This window comes from Bombus huntii, chromosome 10 (assembly GCF_024542735.1).
Source record: "Bombus huntii isolate Logan2020A chromosome 10, iyBomHunt1.1, whole genome shotgun sequence".
Lineage (NCBI taxonomy): Eukaryota > Metazoa > Arthropoda > Insecta > Hymenoptera > Apidae > Bombus > Bombus huntii.
In genome coordinates, this window is record NC_066247.1 from 2,284,619 (window position 1) to 2,304,542 (window position 19,924).

The 19,924-nt window shown below is 36.4% G+C and overlaps 2 protein-coding genes and 2 non-coding genes across 8 annotated transcripts in view; 2 read left to right on the top strand and 2 right to left on the bottom strand.

The window, feature by feature from the left end:
* LOC126870731 (synaptic vesicular amine transporter-like) overlaps positions 1-17,770 on the top strand; it is a 46,864-nt gene extending 29,094 nt beyond the window's left edge. For 4 of the 5 annotated variants that reach the window (XM_050628738.1, XM_050628741.1, XM_050628742.1 and 1 more), the window contains 10 exons: positions 5,428-5,582; positions 8,607-8,858; positions 9,113-9,278; positions 9,687-9,829; positions 10,629-11,009; positions 11,389-11,563; positions 12,095-12,146; positions 12,276-12,459; positions 13,156-13,289; positions 13,379-17,770. In XM_050628738.1, coding sequence (XP_050484695.1) covers positions 5,428-5,582; positions 8,607-8,858; positions 9,113-9,278; positions 9,687-9,829; positions 10,629-11,009; positions 11,389-11,563; positions 12,095-12,146; positions 12,276-12,459; positions 13,156-13,289; positions 13,379-13,447 — 1,711 coding nt within the window. In that variant the 3' untranslated portion in view covers positions 13,448-17,770. The remainder of the gene's footprint in view (positions 1-5,427; positions 5,583-8,606; positions 8,859-9,112; positions 9,279-9,686; positions 9,830-10,628; positions 11,010-11,388; positions 11,564-12,094; positions 12,147-12,275; positions 12,460-13,155; positions 13,290-13,378) is intronic. The other variant, XM_050628744.1, reaches the window with a different exon arrangement.
* Trnaa-cgc (transfer RNA alanine (anticodon CGC)) lies at positions 8,345-8,416 on the bottom strand. The gene has a single exon. It is a non-coding gene; the product is annotated as a tRNA-Ala (tRNA).
* Trnak-uuu (transfer RNA lysine (anticodon UUU)) lies at positions 11,707-11,779 on the top strand. The gene has a single exon. It is a non-coding gene; the product is annotated as a tRNA-Lys (tRNA).
* LOC126870740 (E3 ubiquitin-protein ligase RMND5A) lies at positions 16,935-19,750 on the bottom strand. The gene is made up of 7 exons (XM_050628762.1): positions 19,553-19,750; positions 18,873-19,156; positions 18,652-18,789; positions 18,271-18,569; positions 18,081-18,183; positions 17,860-18,014; positions 16,935-17,740 (listed from the first exon to the last, which is right to left on the bottom strand). The coding sequence occupies exons 1-7, from the start codon at positions 19,686-19,688 to the stop codon at positions 17,677-17,679; spliced, it is 1,179 nt and encodes a 392-aa protein (XP_050484719.1). The 5' UTR covers positions 19,689-19,750; the 3' UTR covers positions 16,935-17,676.
* Positions 19,751-19,924: the final 174 nt, after the last annotated feature.

Sequence of the window (19,924 nt, forward strand, 5' to 3'; positions counted from 1 at the left end):
GATATCTAAGGCAAGGAGCAGTAGATAGAGAAGCGAGGATATCGGAGGGAAGAAAAGAATTGGCAAGGAGAAATCGCGAAGAGTTAACAGGAGAGGGATGACAGCCGGGCGTGGCGGGTGGTGAACGGGGATGGAGAGAAGAAGCAATCAGCATTTTCCTGAAAGCCGGGTCCCCTGGGTGCGTGCATTATTCTCGGAAAAGACCGAAGAAGATTTTTCTCTTACCACTTTGGTTGGCTCCCATACTTTGCTTTCCTCTCTTTCCGTCGTGTTTCATTCTCTTATCTGTTCGGTAATTACGACGAAGAATGACCGCGAGCAGTTCCGTCTCTGCCTGCGAGAAGTCTTTACCGGCTTTTCGTTCTTACGATATTCCGTCTTTTCTCGTGTACGATCTGTTCTCTTCATTTCGTTTCATCCACTTTCGTTTCGTTCTCGCGAATTTGCATATCCACGCGAAGAAAGTAGCGAAGAGAACTAACCGTTTTCCCAGTATATATATGTCGATGCACACGCTATTGTTCGCTGGTATTGGGTTTCTTTTATTTATTTATTTACTTAATTTGTACGTTACAATTTGTCCAGTTGGACGTTTGATAAATTTTTCTAGCTTTATTGCTAAATGACGTGTGGATAGCTACCCCCAACTGGATACCGTCTTTGAGTTTGTCTATTTTATTTCTTTAGCGAGGTCAGTGAGGAGCTATCCTTTTAGTCTTCTTTTTATATGGGTTTTTCTGCAACCAGCTGATTCGGACGTGTTGACATTCTTTCCTTGTATTTTGTTGCGTATCTGCCGATTTCTTCTTCGACCGTTCATAAGGTATTGGATTGAGTTTGTCCAGTCCGTAGGTGTTACATTTTCGGGACTATTATAGCGTGACTATGTCACTATCACCATGTCCCTTGCCAATAGACAGAAAATCCTTCTGTGCACCCGCGCTACGCAGGAAGTTCGTATCGACGTAAAACGCGATTTCTCTGTACGCGTCCTCGTCAATTTGTTATCGATGTTGTTTCATCATTGTTAAGAAATCGAGTGTGCACCCGAGCAAACTTTATTGGGCTCACACTCATCGTCCGATGGAAATGTCATATGTACGTCCTCGTTCATAAATATTAAGATGCTTAACTACGGGAAATTAACTTAACACTAGTTTAACTACAGGAATTAATTATTTAAGAATTATTATCTTAGACAAATAAGAGAGGACATTGCCTATAGAATAATTTTGAAGAAAATTTTTCAAATATTACGCTAACGTGAAGTATACGTGCCTCATACAGTTTCTTTTCTTTTTTTTTTTTTTTTTATTATTTAATTTGTACTTTACAATTTGTCCAGCTGGACATTCGGAAATTTTTCCAACTTTCTTTATACGGTGACTACAAAAAGCATATGCGCGTATTTTAATCATCTACCAAATGTCCAGCTGGACAAATAGTAAAGTACAAATGAAATAAATAAAAAGAAGCCGCATCTTAATTTTTCAACAAAGTGTTCTTTACCTTTCCTCGTGTAAAGGTATATTCTACTTAAAGAAATAATACGAAACTTACGAAATACTCTAACGAATGCACCGGTATACAATAATTCTTTACAGCGACGGTAAATTTTCAATAATTTGGAAATATCCAAATACATTTTTCAGCCACGGTAAAGTTACGATAATTTGGAAATATCTAAATATTTATGGAGAACAGCGTACGTCGAAATTCCGAATTATCTATTATACGAAATTATCGGAAGGGACAACCAGGTGGACTAGACGGATAAACGATCGAACATCGAATGATGGAGAGGTGTGTACATTACGCTGAAAGAAGCGAACGAAAGCCAAAGGAGGCTTATCTCGCGCCAGCAACCCTCTCGAAGACGACGGGTTCTATATCCGAATAGAGTTCTTCTTTCCTTTTCTTTTTTTCCTACCTTTTCGGTTGGTCGGTGATCTATCGACTGCACGAGTTTCTGCAGATTGCTTCGCGGATTCTTCTTTGTGCCCTTTGGTGGAAAAAAGAGAAATCGAGAAAGCGCCTTTTAATGAGGTGACAAGGAGGCAAGTGGTAGGAATCGTTGCCAGGTACCGCTTTAGACGGCCTTAATGGTTTCCTATTCACGGGGAGCGTGCGAAAATTAGCCGAGCTAAAAGCATCGAGTAATCGAGTTATTACGAATAAAAGAGGAGCGGCGAGGGCATCGCCTGTGGAATGGTTGCGCGACAGTTCATGGGAGATACCGTTAAAAGCGACCAATTAATGCCGTTAATTCTATAGCCCAAGCATCGAACGATTTTGATCGTGTTTCAGAGAGAAATTATTCCAGATTTTCGAAATAGACGTATAGCTATCGAGAGCCTTGCACGTAGGTCGAAGAGTACGTAAATTACTATCTTTTCCTAAAAACGATATACATATTTTTTTTTATTTAATTTGTACTTTGCAATTTGTCCAGCTGGACATTCGGTAAATCGAACGATATAAATGAACCGAAAAATATTTTCTTTCCGTTGCTAACGCGAACCTACGTTCGATTATTAGTCGCCAATGTACAGAGACGTGTAAAAGTATTTGGTCAGATAGATTTTTTACTTTGGATCGAAAAGACGATATTTCCGAGTCTTTTATAAATTTTATAAAGTATTTTAAATCTTCTGCAGCATAAAATTAATACATTGCTTATGCTACACCCTCTATACCATACTTGTATATTATACGTTCATTCGCTTCACATTGAGAAATACGAAGCGTGAATGAAACAAAGAGGAAGGTTCATCTCGGCTGATTTATCGGACTACGCGATTGTCGGTATATTTTTAAATGTAAAAATAAGTTGGAAAATACGCGGCAAACGACATTTCTCCGCAGGAACTTTCTTCGTTGTTTTAATGTCTGATATCGCCCACAGCCTAAAGTACACGTTGATTAACGTCAATTTTCTGATACGTCGTAAAATCTATAAAAGACACGAGTTGAAACTGCGGAAATTCCATTCGATCGTCGAACGCGTGAAATTTTGTCGGAAGAATTTGTACTCGACAAAGAGTACGTCGAGTGCCGGAAGTTCGAATCACGAGCCAGCAAATGCCCTTTCTCAAAGATTTTCCTATTTCTACCACTTTCTACTGTCCCATTTTCGATAGGAAGTTCCTTTCGCCGCGTAAATCGACGAATCTCCGAACGGAGTGAAACGAAACTTGATTTTAGCGTTTTCGACGCTCGGTGACGCTCGAAGGTCTTTCGAGAAAACGTGCTGAACAACGGAATGGAACGAATAAACGTAGCTAAAAGGACTTGCCATCGATTGCACACACATATACACACACACACAACGACACCTTTGATCCACTAATTAGTTTACTCGGTCGGCATCTCTCTTCGACATGACTTTGCTGTAACTTAAACACAACTTCGACGCGATTTCTTTATGTACGGCTTTCTCGAAAACTTCGCAAACCTTCTTTTGCCTATATTTTTTTTTTTATTTAGTTGTTTACATTCACAATTTGTCCGATTTGGACATTTGGTAGAATCCCTATATTTTAGTAAATAGCTAGAAAAATGTACCGAAAGTCCAGCTGGACAAATTGTAAAGTACAAATTAAAGAATAATAAAAAAAGAAATTTTAGTAAATCCTTTTAGTTTTGTATTAAATGGAATGGGGGTTTTCATGTAAATTTATATCTTTATGGGCACAACTGAAGAGATAAAACTCGAGCAGAGATTCGAAGAGTGAAAGAAGTAGAAGAGGCCGTAAGTGCCATTTTTAAAAAAAGAATTTCTTTTTTCTTGAAAAGGTTGTTCATACGAAAGCCACGATCAGTGAATATGGAGAGAAGTATTATGGCAATAATTCATACAGTTGTTAGTAGTATTTCGTATGTGATATAGGATGTACACGTTGCACGATCAGTGTACTGCGGATTTCCGTATTATTGTATTTTGAATTTTTTGGAAATTTGAAAGTACGAAATTGCACAGAATGTAGGTACATAATATACGTACACATACAGGGGAAAATGTATAGGATATTCAAGATACAGTGGTTTTTATAACACTTGGTAGGTAACGCGATTGTGCAAGTCCTATTTTTTAAAATTATATTCAGAAGAACACGAACTCGCATAAAGATCCGCTGTCTAATGATCAGTTTTCTAGATTAAACTCTAAGTGGCATGCGCCAGAGAGCCCCTTTCCTCGTACTTGAACATGTACGTAGATAAATCTGCTTCAATTGTCCCATTAAATAAGAAAATCTGTACTGGCACTTACAGCGTTTTTAAGAAAACTACATAATGGGCATCTACATCCTTTCTTAAAATATAAAATCGTTCGTTCCCAAAGTATAAAATGCAAAATCTTATCTTTAGTTAACAGGTGTGTGAAACATTGAAATAAAAATATCGTAAAGCGATATATAGTACGTGTAACAAATAAGTTCTCTTATATTTTATCACCAAATAACATTTTGTGTAAATAACGTAGACGTTGTTTTCTACAAAACTTTACTTTCAGCATTTGCAGTTTTATTTACTTTCGTTCTTCGCCTCTTTTGCCCATTAAACATTATAACGAGTAATATACTTGGCATATTGTATACGTCTCTACATATTTTACGTATTCTATGCATTTCTGCAATTTTCAATTCCTGATAAATGCATAAATACCCGCGTTACATTCGTAGCTATGAACGCCACAAATTTCGATTTTTCTACGTTACGGTTAATTCGACAGAAACGAAACATATTCGAAGGGAGCTGGATGGCAGGTCGTATATTCGGTCCAATGGTTAAGGGTTTACAGCTTTTAATAATGGCGACAATTGGATATATTACGGGCCTGATGACCGTAACGAGCCTCGTTCGAAACTGTTTGTAAATTCAGGATTAGTTCTTCCTTTGTAGTTTAGAAGAAATTGTCTTGTCGTAAAGCGAGGACAATTATAATTCCAACTTCTGGAAGTTTCGATTTTATTACTCGCCGTTGAACTGCTCAAGCAAAAGAAGTCGATTTGGAAAAACTAGAGTGCGGAATACAGCCCTAAGCGTAGGGTCATAATTAGCGGCTAGATCAATCGGTGACCCTACTCAACGCTTTTGTCGAAAGTTGGAAACTTTAACCACTGACCGATTTTACGCCCCCGCCATATTCCTTCCACCTACGTAATAGGTAATAATGGACAGCAGAAAATTATCTATGATGAAGTTAACAACATAATTTATAGACGTTTAAATGTATTCGTGTAAGCGGAGATGAATTTCCATTGAGGTTTCAAGCGTTTAGTAAAAGTAAAGATAGAACTGTAATGATAACTTGTAATTGGTTTTAGCGCGTATCTCACAGCGTACAAATAACTTCTTTTTTCATTTTCCAACTGTTGAAATAGCTTTATTTTTTATCTATTTTCTTTCTTTTTTTTTTTTTTGCAGATTATCCAACGAACCAAGACGAGTGACTCATAGAACAAGGATGGGTGGTGGAGAATGGAGCGGCTGGTTGCAACGATGTCGAGAATCGCGAAAGCTGGTTCTCATAATCGTTGCCATCGCTCTGCTCTTAGACAATATGCTTCTGACCACGGTTGGTGAGTAGCGTCGATTTCCAACAGACGATTCGATTCCTTTCGTCAATTGATTAATCGATTTCTTCGACTGCTTTAAAATTCTATTATCTATTACTATCTTCTTATTATCAATAACAATTTTTCGTTCGACGCTTTGTTTTCGAGGAAATCGACTTTGAATTTCCGCTGGGTACGCCTGCGCACTTTATCGCGTCTCGTTATAACGGATCTCACTGTAGATTTTTAAAAAAATTTTTTAAATTAAAAAAAAAATTTTATTCTATATTTTCGACTCCTTTTTTCGCGTAGAATCACCCCCTTTCCGCTTGTACCGCCAGTTACCAACCACCCTGTATAATTACGTATATAATTTTTAACTATTATTAATCACTTACTGTGACCGTTTCGGTTAATTCCTCTTTATATGAATTCGTCGGTATCCTTTGGGTGATTCATTCCATGTCAATCGAACGTCGATTTGAAAAAAAAAAAAAAAACTATCGATCAGCACTGTTCGGTAGACAAACGATATGTACCGATGCTTAAAGACGAACTAATTACATTCTAGCTTAAAGTCAAAACGATAATCTCACGTTTAAAATTAGACTAATAATCTTATCTCTCGTATTAACATTTCAACAATATGCCAAAGATCGTAAGTCATAGATACATTTTAATTGAAATATAGTTTATGCTAGCTATTCGTATTTATGGATTTCTGACGAGACAAACTTTAATAACTCACAAATTCTAATGTTCTTGAAACTGTACAGGTTTGTAGGCGATCTCGAGAGAAGTGTCGTCAAACTACCCCTTCGGTCTTTTGGTTACTCAGCGAATATTGTGGCTTCTTGTTACAGTATTATTTCATAGAGCTTGTACGTGTTACGGTTTACTCGTTTATGCTTACGGTATTACAGATATAATTACGCGTTAATTATATAGGAGAACTTGATATAAAGAACTTATTTCTAATATTTAAGCAAAGATTTGCCTCACCTGCCAAATACTATGAACGCGTTTCTACCTCTTCGAATTCGCAGTCTAGCGATAAGTTTGCTTTACGTATACTTTGTCAGAAGTTCTAGCTTCGCGGGCAAATTCATGAATTCATATGATTCCTAAGATGCACATTCGTTCATCGAAAACTAGCAGCAAACTGTGATCGAACTAATGTCATTAGTAAACTGCGGATTTTCATATATCTATGACAAATTTAAAGATTCGGAAACCCACAGAACGTATGTGACACGCAAAGATATATAAAATATTCAAAGTGATGTACTCTCGTCATAATCTTCGGTAGACGAAACAAATTACTATGTAAATTTCATTTCTTTAGTTCTCCCCGTAAAAGTACGAAAAAAAAAAGGAATCCATAATCTACGATTCGTAACTCGTCGTTTGACTAACAATGCTAATCGATAAATTATCTGATAAAAGCAAAAGAGCGCCGAAAATGCGGGAAAATATTTTTGAACGGTGAGGTAGATTCACGCGAATGTTGCTCGTTTTATCCGCTCTTGAATCATTTATTCTTAACTCTTCCAGCTTGCTGGATTCTCAGACTCGCGATCATGTTCGAGTCTTCGTTCGACCAAAATGTCCACGATCAAGTTCTTAAACCATAGGGAGAGCGCGTTATATATATGTGGTTTTAGCTGTGAAAGAAAGTACGGGATATTAAATATAGGAAATAAAATACAGGGAATAAAATATAGGAAATAAAATGTGGGGAAATAAAATCGAAGGAAATGGTTAAAAAAAATGGATAGGACGTTAGCGAATGGTTACTCGGGTTTTCCAGTTGTTTAGCTTTTTTACTCTTGACCGATAGTGGTCAAGTAGAGGTGGAGAGCTGGCTTTCTTTTATCGTGCCCTCGAAACATGTTTAATTCACGAGGCACGCGTCTATATGACCCCCATACGATTCTTCGCTCGGAAAGCTAGAAGCTGGCAGGAAATATACGCGAGGGGACGGCTGACGACGTTCCGGCAATCCAGATAAGTGGTCATACATTTATGTAGCGTATACGAAACAGCTTCCCAGCGTTCTCACGCGCGCTAACAAATTATGGAAACGCGCTTCCGATGGATAAAACGATCGTGAACCTTCGTCGCCCTTTTAACACCGTACCTTCGTTTCTGATTTCTTATTACCATTTCCTTTTCCCCTTAGAAAGTAACGGTTTATCAGTTTACATCACTGATTCCTTCTTTCGTCGCATCGCTAACGATCGCAAGCGTTTCTACATGGTCTCGCTTCGAACAGTTTTACGTACTCGTTAAATTCATCGAGCAATGGGTCTCTGAATTTCCTGCAAACAATTTTTAGAACCATTCGACGTGTTTTTACAAGTCTCCGGCGATTCGATAATTACCTTGTGCAAATACTAAACTTCGATGAATTAATTATGTCTCTAACAACGTGTGTCGATTATCGCGCTCCACACCAGAGCAGCAGGTGTTCTGATACTTACGAAGGGAACACATACACACGCGCGGGCGCGTATTCATACATGGAGACCTCTGTACGTTGGACAGATTCACCAACAAGTAATTTCATTTTCTGAAAACGAATTTGTTAAGATCTGGTTTCCTGACAAAGGTACCATTTAATTAGAAAAAAAAGAAAGACGTTCCGACTTACGAGAGTTTCAAGACGTCACGAAGTTTGGGATTGGAGCATCGCCAATTTACAAGTTCGAGTCTCGGCGTATTTCTACTTACGACTCGCGCGAACAGAAATTAAAAAAAAAAAATTGATAACGCTCTGTTGTTGTTGGAGGTGCTGGGATTTGAACCCAGGACTTTCAGCATGCGAAGCAGACACTCTACCACTGAGTTACACCCCCGAGCTGTTACATGCTACAACGGAACACCTCGTCACCGAAGCCAGAACATACACGCGTTCTGAATTTTAATTTAGTATTATACCGTAAAATTACTTTGTCGAATAGATTCTTTGCTGGTACTAAATAGATTTTGTCTTCTCCATTCTATCTTTGTCTTATGCTCTGTACGTTTCCAATGATTGTGCCGCAGTGCCCATTATACCGGAGTTTCTATACGACATCAAGCATCCTAACGCAACCTTGAGTCAGCATCTGAACGAGGGTGGTTCCCGTCGAACGTTCACCGGTGTTCAAGCAACAAGCGGTAATATCGTCACATCTACGAGTTCCAGTGTAACAACTACGCCAAAATGTCCTTGTGCTGTGACCAAGTCGAACGATTCTCAATTGGAGTTTCTTTACGTGAGCACGCCTTCTAGCATCGAGTCAAGCGGTTTGCTTGGTAAGAGTAAATAATTTCGTGATATCGTGACCCTCTTGCACTTGCTTTAGAGCGTGCCAATGTTTCGTTGTGTTCGAGAAAATATTTATCTACAACCATCGAATTTTTATTTCGAACGAATATAATTTACTCGAACGTTCTGTTTGTTTGCGAAAAATTATCTTCGATGGGAAATCTCCGTGCGATGAATGCAGAAAATTTGTAATACGATTAGTATACCATGATTAATCGCTATTGGCTCGCGTTTTTCCCAGAGAGTACGAATAGCGGCGAAATAAATTCGGCAACGGAAGATCCGGATGAAAAGGCGCAACGACATCGCGAGTTGCTGCAAGAAACGACTGCTGTTGGTTTAATGTTCGCCTCCAAGGCTTTCGTTCAATTGCTGGCAAATCCAATCGTCGGTCCGCTTACCCACAAGTAAGCGAGCGCATACATAATGTACGCTGTATATGTATGTATATTAAGTTGTATAATATGTTCGTTTGTTCCTTTTATATAAGATTATTATTGTTTTTGTTTATTATTTTGTTCCGTTATCATTTGCAATGGGATTAAGTTTCTTTTCAGTGATCTAAAAATTTCAAAAAATTGCATACCATTATATTCTTCTCTAATGATTTTCCTAATTTTCTAAATATCGAGACAAACAACATTAATTTTACATGACTTAAGTTGCATCTGTATATCGTTCTTCCACTTAATTATTCGATTATTACTCGAGATAAACATGTGAAAGCCGTTTCACGCGTATTTGTAGCGCGTCAAAGTACAGAAACCAGCTCGTTATTTGTCTGATTTGACCAACACCATTGCGTTTCTTTCCAGAATCGGTTATAGCATACCCATGTTCACTGGCTTCATCATTATGTTCCTTTCAACACTGATATTTGCGTTTGGACGAAGCTACGGAATTCTTTTCTTAGCGAGGGCGCTTCAGGGAATCGGCTCTTCGTGTTCCAGCGTTTCAGGTAAACCCGATAAGTACGAAGCACGTGTCTAACGTTTCGCTCGTGAGAAGCAACCCATGTGTGAATATTGAATACGTATCAATGGGGTCGAGAATGATGAAGAAGATCGCTTAACACATCCCAGACAGATGTATCTCGCCGCAATGACCGACGTCCACATATGCATGTCATCAGTCTCTTTGGTCAATTGTCAGACAGTTACAAGTCTAGATAATGTTTCTGTCTATTATATACGTATTATATAGTTTTCCAATGCTTGAACTAAATATTATTATCTTCTGCGTATTTCTTTTCTTTTTTTTTTTTTTGAGACGCTATTTTTAAAACGCTATTTTATTCGGATGACGCACATAGCATATCACATAGTCATCCATCAAAATTATTACGGATGATCGATAACGTACCGTGTATGTCATGGCATACTTTTAAATAAAAATTGTCTAACATGTGTTTTTTTAATCCTACATTGATTAGCTTTACTTGCTTTTTATTACAAATGTAAAAAATATTTCATTCAAAATCACCGGTCTCGAATGTATTAAGCCAGCAGAGCGAATGTATTAAATGTCCTTTTATGAGTATCATTAATCCTGTTACAATCCCCTATAGATACTTTAACCTTGCTCTCATTCTAGCAAATAAAGAAATTTATAGCGTTTTAAAGAGATGTTTGACAAGACAACGAGAAACAAGATCTCTTTCGTATTTTGTCCAAACCGAAGATATTTTTTAACGTTAAAGAAATATAGTTGGACTTCATTCTGTTCGAATTTCGATCGATCGTTCGATTCATTCACAGGTATGGGAATGTTGGCCGAAAGATACCAAGACGACAAGGAACGTGGTAACGCGATGGGTATTGCACTCGGTGGATTGGCTCTTGGTGTTCTCATCGGGCCTCCATTTGGCGGCGCGATGTACGAATATGTCGGAAAATCTGCTCCGTTCTTAGTACTTTCGGCATTGGCCCTTGGCGACGGAAGTGAGTATTTCTCCATGTTCATCTTTTTCTTACGCGCCATTTACTTCCATTCTATCTTACATTTATCGATTGTACTTTGTATAATACCATTCCCAGTTTTGCAACTTCTGGTGCTTCAACCGTCTGTCGTGTACACCGAAGCGGAACCACCGTCTCTCAAATCTCTGGTCACCGATCCTTATATCGGTTTAGCTGCTGGTAACTATTATTTTTCCATCCACTAATCTGAAAAAATGAAATCTTCAATAAGGGCGAGAAACCTAGCCAATATACGGGATATTAAGTATCAAAGGTTTACGCCAAACGTATTATATCGATCTGTTTATTCGTTGATCTATATACAGTACCTGGAAAAAGAAAGTTTAAAGTTAGCAAGTAATTTAGTTGTATATGCGCATGTTAGTAACTTTTGTACCAGATATTTTTCACCATATTGTCGTGTATGTTGCATTTATTCATTACTCTTGTCAAGTACGATTTTATAGAATTCTTTCATCCGCTAAACTGCATTTCTTCCACCTTAGATTAACACGTATTATCACCATTTCAACTGCCAATGACCAATCTATTTTTTCAGGTGCTATTACGTTCGCCAATATGGGTATCGCAATGCTAGAACCTAGTCTTCCTATCTGGATGATGGACACGATGGATGCGAGTAGATGGGAGCAAGGTGCTGCCTTTCTACCGGCAAGCATTAGTTATCTGATCGGTACCAATCTTTTCGGACCACTCGGACATAGAATGGGCAGGTTAGTAGACGTTATTACAAATATCTTCTCCTCTAAGCCCTCCTTCTAATATTCACCAGTAAATGTCAGACATTTTGAATATTTTATATTTTGTAAAAATTTAATTCTGCTAGCAGTGGATAAGCAAACACGTGATTACCATCGCCTGGATAGCTCAGTCGGTAGAGCATCAGACTTTTAATCTGAGGGTCCAGGGTTCGAGTCCCTGTTCGGGCGGCTTAATTTTTGTATTTTTTTCTCTTTTCTCTTTTCCTAATAACTTTCTCCCGTATTTGTAAACCACAAATATTTATGCAAATTTAGCTTTTTACGAACATAATTAAAGAAATGAAACCCGATTAGAGATTCGTTTTACACACGAAAATAAAAATAAATTTACATACTTCCGTATAATATATACATTCTGTTTTTTTTTTATATTTTAAATTTATACAATAAATGTATAAATATCCGCAATTTACTTATTTTCAATTCGTTCTATTCGAACTATTTTCTCGTATATCTACAAATATCTCTTTCTTTTTATTATAGATGGTTAGCTGCATTGATCGGGTTGGTCGTGATCGGCATTTGCTTGATGTGCGTAAGTATTTCATTTTTTCTTATTTTATTTGTACGGACCAACATGAATCATCGTCAAACTATAGAGCACGACATTTTTTTATTATTATTTTCTTAAACAATGATACGAATAGTTTTCTCACATTCACAGATACCGCTGGCTAAAAGTATTCATCATCTGATCGTACCTAACGCAGGCTTGGGATTTGCTATCGGAATGGTGGACAGTTCGATGATGCCGGAATTGGGATACTTAGTCGACATACGACACACCGCTGTCTATGGAAGTGTATATGCTATCGGAGATGTTGCGTTTTGTTTAGGTTTTGCCGTTGGTACGTGTATATGTGAAAAATCCGCTTGATAATTGAACGTAATCAATAATATTGTCAATATTGTAAGATTCTCAACAAAGATACTATCTGTCTATAAATATTGACAATATTGTATTGACAATACATATTGATCCTTCTAGTTGAAAATCTTGAAATAATGATAACATATACTGATAGTCTGGGGGCATCGAATGCCAAATGCTAGGTTTATAACTAGATTAACTTCACATTTTACATTTTTTTATTTCATAACCTAGATACGTGATTAACAGGTTGACAGCGGAACGAAGTCACGTATTGTTCTGCTACGACTGATTTCTTTTAAACTTATCAATCTTTTCGATAATTTTTAATAATAATAATAATAATAATAATTTGTGCGTGACGCCAATGTGGTGTCATTGTCAGGAATCAAATCGGACCATTTGTATGGCACATTAATATTCTCTATTACTTCTTTCTTGTTATTCATTTCTTATTTTTTTTTTAAATCTGATAGAACACCAATTTGCGGGTTCTTCAAATATTTTAATTCACGCGGATTTCCATTCCAATCATCGTTTAAACATTCGTTCGCATTCAAATTTTAAACATGCGACGAACTTTTTACTCTTTCAGTGTAATTTTAATTTTTAATTAATTTTCAAAAAAGCTGTGATACTTGTAATATTCTGATTATTAATCGTTCATTATCAGGACCTGCTTTGAGTGGTACGTTAGTCAACAGTATTGGCTTTGAATGGATGTTATTTGGCATTGCCATTTTGAACTTTATTTATGCCCCACTGATGTACTTTTTGCGGGCGCCGCCAACGAAAGAGGAACAGAAGGTAAGACGAAAGTTCTTGCTTCTATTTGTTCAAAAATTCGTAATTGAAAGCTTGTTCGATCGTCGTATTGATGATGTATTACCTTCTAGTCGTTGATAATTGGCGAAAAGTCGTCTGTGCGCTACGTAACGTACCAGAATGAGGAAGAGGAACAGTAAATGGACGGATATTTCTGAACACAGGATAGCGGCGTGCATTTCGTTCTCTACATTCTTGAAGATGGAACAACGAGTTAAATGTAATACGGAAAATCTCTATGTTAATAACGTTCCGAGAAATCTAGATAGGTAAAACACTATTATGTATCCCTTTGTCTAGCGCAATCTGTATATACACGTAACATTAGATCGTAAGAATAAGTGTGTGCGTTCAAGAGAATCGTATACGTCGATGACACGTAGCTAACGTCGATAAATTACACTTACGTCGAATTGATCGAGGCACCGAGGCAAAAATACATCGATATAACGAACACGTGTGTAGCTTAAACGCACGATGCCCAAGATTGGGATGTTGTCCTGTCGTGAAACGCAAACTGTGTGAAATTTCAACCGCTCGAGTCATTGTCGATGTTTCAAAGAGTATCAATTTCCTAAAGAAAGAAGAAAATTATTTACTCGGAGAACCGCCTGCTTTGGATTCCCTGAATGGCTGCAGGGAAACCATGCGATAATGGCGAGCAGGCAGGATGAAGAGTTCTCGAAATTACATTCGATCGAATTGTGAATTAGCATTGAATCGACCATGAGAAGTGGTTTGATTACCCTTTACGTAAGCATACTTACGAAGCATGTAATGCCTTAAGGATTGGAGATTCGCGAGTTTGTGTTTAACGAGTTAGGATAAAGACCGAATTTCGACACGTTCTTTCGCACGATGCATGATACTCGTCAGATCGATCCGCTGACGAGTATTTTCGTTGTGCTCTACGATAGATTATTCGCCAATAACCAAAGAGAAATATTCCTCTGACGTGGAGGAAATATATTCAAACCAAAACGAAACTATAATTATCGAAGGATGAGTCAACAGCGTTCAACGAATTTGCAAATTACACGATAAACTTTATGTGAGTTCGCGGCGGAAAACTCTAACAAGAAAATGTTTGTGCTTCCTTTTTCTGTGCGTGTAATGCTTTCCGACGATCAAGTCGATTCCTTTTTGTCCGTTGTGCGTGTTTGTGATAGGTATCAAACGAATTAAAATATAGAAACGTAGGAACTAAACTCGTATATAACACGTTCTTTCTTCTAATAATTCTATGTAGACAATACACAATCCATACATACACGCGCGCGTATAATATATTAGCTATAGGTAGGACATATCTATAGAAAAATATCATAGAACGTATATATCGTTTACTTATATCGCTACAAAATATGCTAGAGTTGATCATTGTATAATTGTTGTTTGCTCGTGGAAAATGCATAATGTCGTTACGAACAAAAGTTATATGATTATAAATACGTTTGGATTCTAAGCTACTGCGAATGCGTATGGAAATTAACAAAAATACGGATCGTGTCGTTGCATGTTAGATGAATCTCGAGTGCGAGGTTATCACGATTGAATTTCGTGATACATATTTTCCGATAAGAAAAATATTATATATCTCTGTAGTAGTGTTGTAGAACGTTTGAATTCATGATGTTGCCGAACCTGTACAAAAGTATGTATTATGTTAATATACATATAATAATATATATATATAGCAGAAGGGTTGCAACGAGATGAAATATAATATGGAATACATATGCATATATAGAATAGAATTCTATTCAAGAGAGAGAGAGAGAGACAGTTTTCCACCGCGAATTCCGTGAATTCTCGAGGTTGCGTTACGTTGTCACGCGAACGCCGACCTACTCCCGATATGAAACGCGAGTCAATTCGATTTGCAAATTCATCGCGAACGTTTGCCACGACCGAGCGTACTCGAGAGGAAAAGGTAACAGAGTAGGGGCATCGTGTTCACAAAAGTGGATCGAGATCTCGAACGATTTCCAGAACCGAGTGTAACGAGCCAAAGAGGTTAAAGAAACGTACGAATTGTCATCCTTGCATTGATATATCGTTATAAATTATCTGTATTAATGTTACAATGCAACATATATTCTCGTTAAGGATTCTTTACATTTCTGTAAATATAGAGAACGTACGTATGTATTTAAGGAGCAATTATAACAGAATGTAGTTAACATTTACGGGTCAACTTCATTATTAATCAACAACGATTTACCAGCTTCTTCATTTCCATATTCTTCTTTTTCTAGACTATGATTTAACCAACATGAAAGATCTGTCGCGTACGATAGAACTTCGACCATGATGTATAATTATTAGATTGCGGATATTTATGCAAATTCATATTTTTATGAATATGTACATGTTAGAAAATCAAGCTTAAATGGTTCTATTGTCTAAATATCATAGCAAATGCCCTACTTTCGATGTTTTATATATCTTCATATGCTATATGTACTGTGTCCATTATTGTACCTTTAAATTTGGCATAAGTACATAAAAATCCACAGTCTAGTAATTATGGTCTATTATTACACTCATCTGATGTTATCTCGCTTTTGCAACATTTTGTCTTAGCGTTCCATGTCGGATGAATTGAAAGTGATTGCTGCTATTGCAAACAGACAATAAGCGATATCATGAAACGTGAAAGTTTCTTGGCACACGAAATCGCGGAAACAAACGGTCGTTTTAATCGTTGTTTGATGAAACCTTCTCTTTGATAAATAATGCGTCCTTGATCCATTTGGGCTTGACAGGTTGTTAAATGTCGTTGAAAGTGGGTTTCATTGAATTTAGACGAAGCCAGAACGAACAACAGATGTCTCACATATATCTAAGTGTGCATAATTCTATCTCCAACGGGCATTGCGTGCAGGCATAAGCCAATAAATTACCAATACATTTTCCTTCCTCTTGTCCTCTGTCATTGTAACGTATATACATATATGCATATAATATTTAACCAGCTGGTGTATGGGTCCGATTTAATCTGTCTGTGTAGTCGTCGAAAAACAGCGAGACTCAAGAAGGAGAAAGGTATTTTTTATTCTTGATAAGCGATGCAATTGTATTGTGTGTGCGTACGTGTGTGTGTACTTATGTAAAGTTGTACCGAACTTTTGAAGTACGTAAAAATGCATGTATTTGCGAAGGGAATATTATATGGCAAGGGAATTAGAACGCGCACGCAAATCGACTCTGAAAATCGTCAGTTTTTCGCTCAACGATATCGATGTCCGAACGCGATGCTCCAAAACATTTCGAATTTTTATCTCATAAGATCGCTACAAACACGAGGCAACCTTATTTCAAATGAATCGAGTGTTATTCGACGTTATTTGTCGTTGAAACGCATGATATGTTTATGTGTATGTTGTTCAATAATATGTATTTAAATAAACATTTACGTGTTTAACGTGAAAAATCATTGCATATATATATGTTCATGTCTGGGAAAATTAAAAATAGAATATTAGTACTTCATGAATATTCTATGAGTGTTAGATTAGGTAATATCTTTTTCTGGTCATGGTGCATTGTACATTTCAATACATTATGATAGAGATATATATATATCTATATGTGTGCATATAATATAATATACATACACATATATACACAATATTAAATTTATTTATTCTCTAGATATCCAGGGTAGAAAAATATTTTGTTAGAGAACACGTATCGATGACTGACTATGTAATAATTTTCGACGGATGAATCAGATTCTACGTTACAAACGAAAAGACTATAATATGGTTGCGTTAATACACATCGACTTTTTATGTAACTCACATATCATCTCTCATTGATAGCTATCATTACAAACAACTTTAATTGATAATTAACATTCAACAGCAGTATATACAAAAACATATTACTTAATACTACTATAGTCATATTATCGTATTCGCGTATACGTGAAGATGTGCAACATAATATGTTAATTGAATTGTAATTGTTTGAAAATGAAATATAAATATATATATATGTTTGCATATTTACTTATATTTATATTTCATTCTCAAATAATTACAATTCAATTAACATACTTCAACTTATTACGTTATTACGTTGAGATATTTACTTCTCAAAAGACACTAAAATAATAAAACAGCGTCGATTGTCGTCACCAAAGTATTTACCAAATATTCAATATTCAGCACTTTTCCATAGTAAAATGTGCTCATATATTATTTTCACGTTTTGACGACAAGATCGGAAATAAGTGTACTAAGCCAAATAAAAAATAACGATTACCAAATTCGCGGCATACAATGATTTGATCTAAGTATATGTATGTCCTTCCCGTTGACTTAAGCGTTATAGATCGTTCACATTATTGTATCACAGTAATCTAAAAGTAAATAAGTCTAGCGTCTTCTGGATTTTGTTCTACTGGACAATATGGACATTTCAATCTGGAAAATAAAATTCAATTTTTATTTATATTCTATTAATGCCTCTTGCCTTTTATTATGTTTTTCCTAAGTGGTTTCAATTTTTAATTTAACATTCGCCTTATTATTAAAATACATACTTGTTTGCGTTAGTAAGTTTATTTAACGCATCTCTTGAAATAACGTGTCCACAGACTAATTTCATTGGCGGATTATTCTCTGTACTTTGTTGTCTCAGAATTGGACACGCGAAAACAGAATGATAACGACCGTCTTTGCCGAGGTCTATTTCAATCTGCGGAGGAAAGTATCGGTTAAATAATGCAATATTTGTTTTCCATTTATTTATCCAGTTACTTACAGGTAATTCATCTTTTCCATTCCAAACGGTATTTACTTGCCTTTGTTGCATAACTTGCTTAATATTCAAAAGCGTTGGTAACGCAGTACAACCAGCATTAATGCTAGAACATAACGTTGCCAGATTTTCCTATCATTTATGCATTTATCTTTACGCGTTTTACGATATCAGAAACTATGAAGAAACATACCACACAGAAAGAGGACTATCTACGCTTAAACCAAATAATGTGCAAGCCTCTCTCGTGAATACATCGTGAATATCTAGCCATAAAGTAGGATCCAACAAATGACTGTAAGGAGAGGACTGTATTCCATTTGGTAAATACAATAACGTGCCCATTAATGCCTGCACCTCTTTTCCATGTCGACCGACGTATTGCGTAAGATTTTGACGAGCATAATTTATTGCTTCAGTTTGTTTGCTAGGTCCTTGTTGAATCAGTCTTATAAAATGTAACCTATGAAGCTTAAACTCAAGAGACGAATTCTACAAATAATGTTTAATGTCAGATATATTTGCACCAAAATAGTGTTATCTGAGCAGTGGCAATGGATGATGTTGTGCGTACTTGTGTTAGAAGTGCTTCTCTATGTCTTTTAGCCCATTCAAGCGCAGGTTCCAAATTTCTTTGCTTTAAGCAATCCAATATATAATTTAATTCTGTGAATGGCTCCTTTGTACCTTCTTCTGTTTTAATTCCAGCTTCCTGTAACAACAGATCCATTGTGTATATAGTTAAAAATTTATATGGTGTACACATGTGTATATATGATATTTATATAGACTTACCGCTGCTAATTCTGCTGCAATATCCAACATGCCATGACGGTAAAAATGCTGACAAATAACTTGATTTAAAAGATGCGATTTTTCTGGACCTGAGAAAACATCTTCTCTGCTAGTACTTGCAAAGTCTGCAGTGAAATTTCTATCGATTGCTTTTCCTACTTTTGAAACAGAACCATGTAACTCTCTGTGTTCTGTGGTTAAACGATGCACAGTTTCACAAACTTTTTTCATTGCCTCTTTTAATATTTGCACTTGTCCTGGGGTTAATTCATGATTGTCTGGTGCTGGTGAACAAAAAATCCAATCCTTTTAAGTGGGATATCATATACGTTTAATGATAAATACGAGATTAGAGTGCAATACTTCGTAAATTCAAACTATGTAGAAATATTATCCAAAAATGTAAGCGAACGAGTGATATCTTGAACAAAGGAAAGTTCTAAATAACCGTTACGATAAAAGAGGTTAGAACTAGATAGAACAATATAAGAGGAAAATGGATAATATAAATATCTTTCAGGTTACATTTTTTGAGATCTACATATTCACATAGGAAAATTAAAATCTTCTTGTCCTATTTTCACTTTCTACTACCACAATTTTTAGAAAATGTTATTTTTTTGTTCATAGATTGTCAACGAACGATGACATTGTAAGTAGCGAGAGAGCTTTCAGTTTACCTTGAGTAAATTCTCTTTTTAAAGATTCGATATGATTTATTAGATCCTGCAGTACTGTCTCTGCATGTTCGTTTACCACTCCAAATTTTAATAAAATCTTGTCAACTTCACGTTCAACGACATTACACGCCTCCATTATTGTTTTTCTTAGTGATATCACGTCACTGCTTGTCACTTTTGCTTTAACACGACTCACATGTATGTAGATGTATATCTCGCTTACACACATCCGAGCATGTACAAGTAATATAGTTACATACCTTTCGTATTCACAAACGTGACATTGTTACGTGCGCGCGCGCGGTTTTTATCTATAGACACATGCAAATTTATTTTTATGTAGGATATCGATTCTCTTATTTATTAGTACAA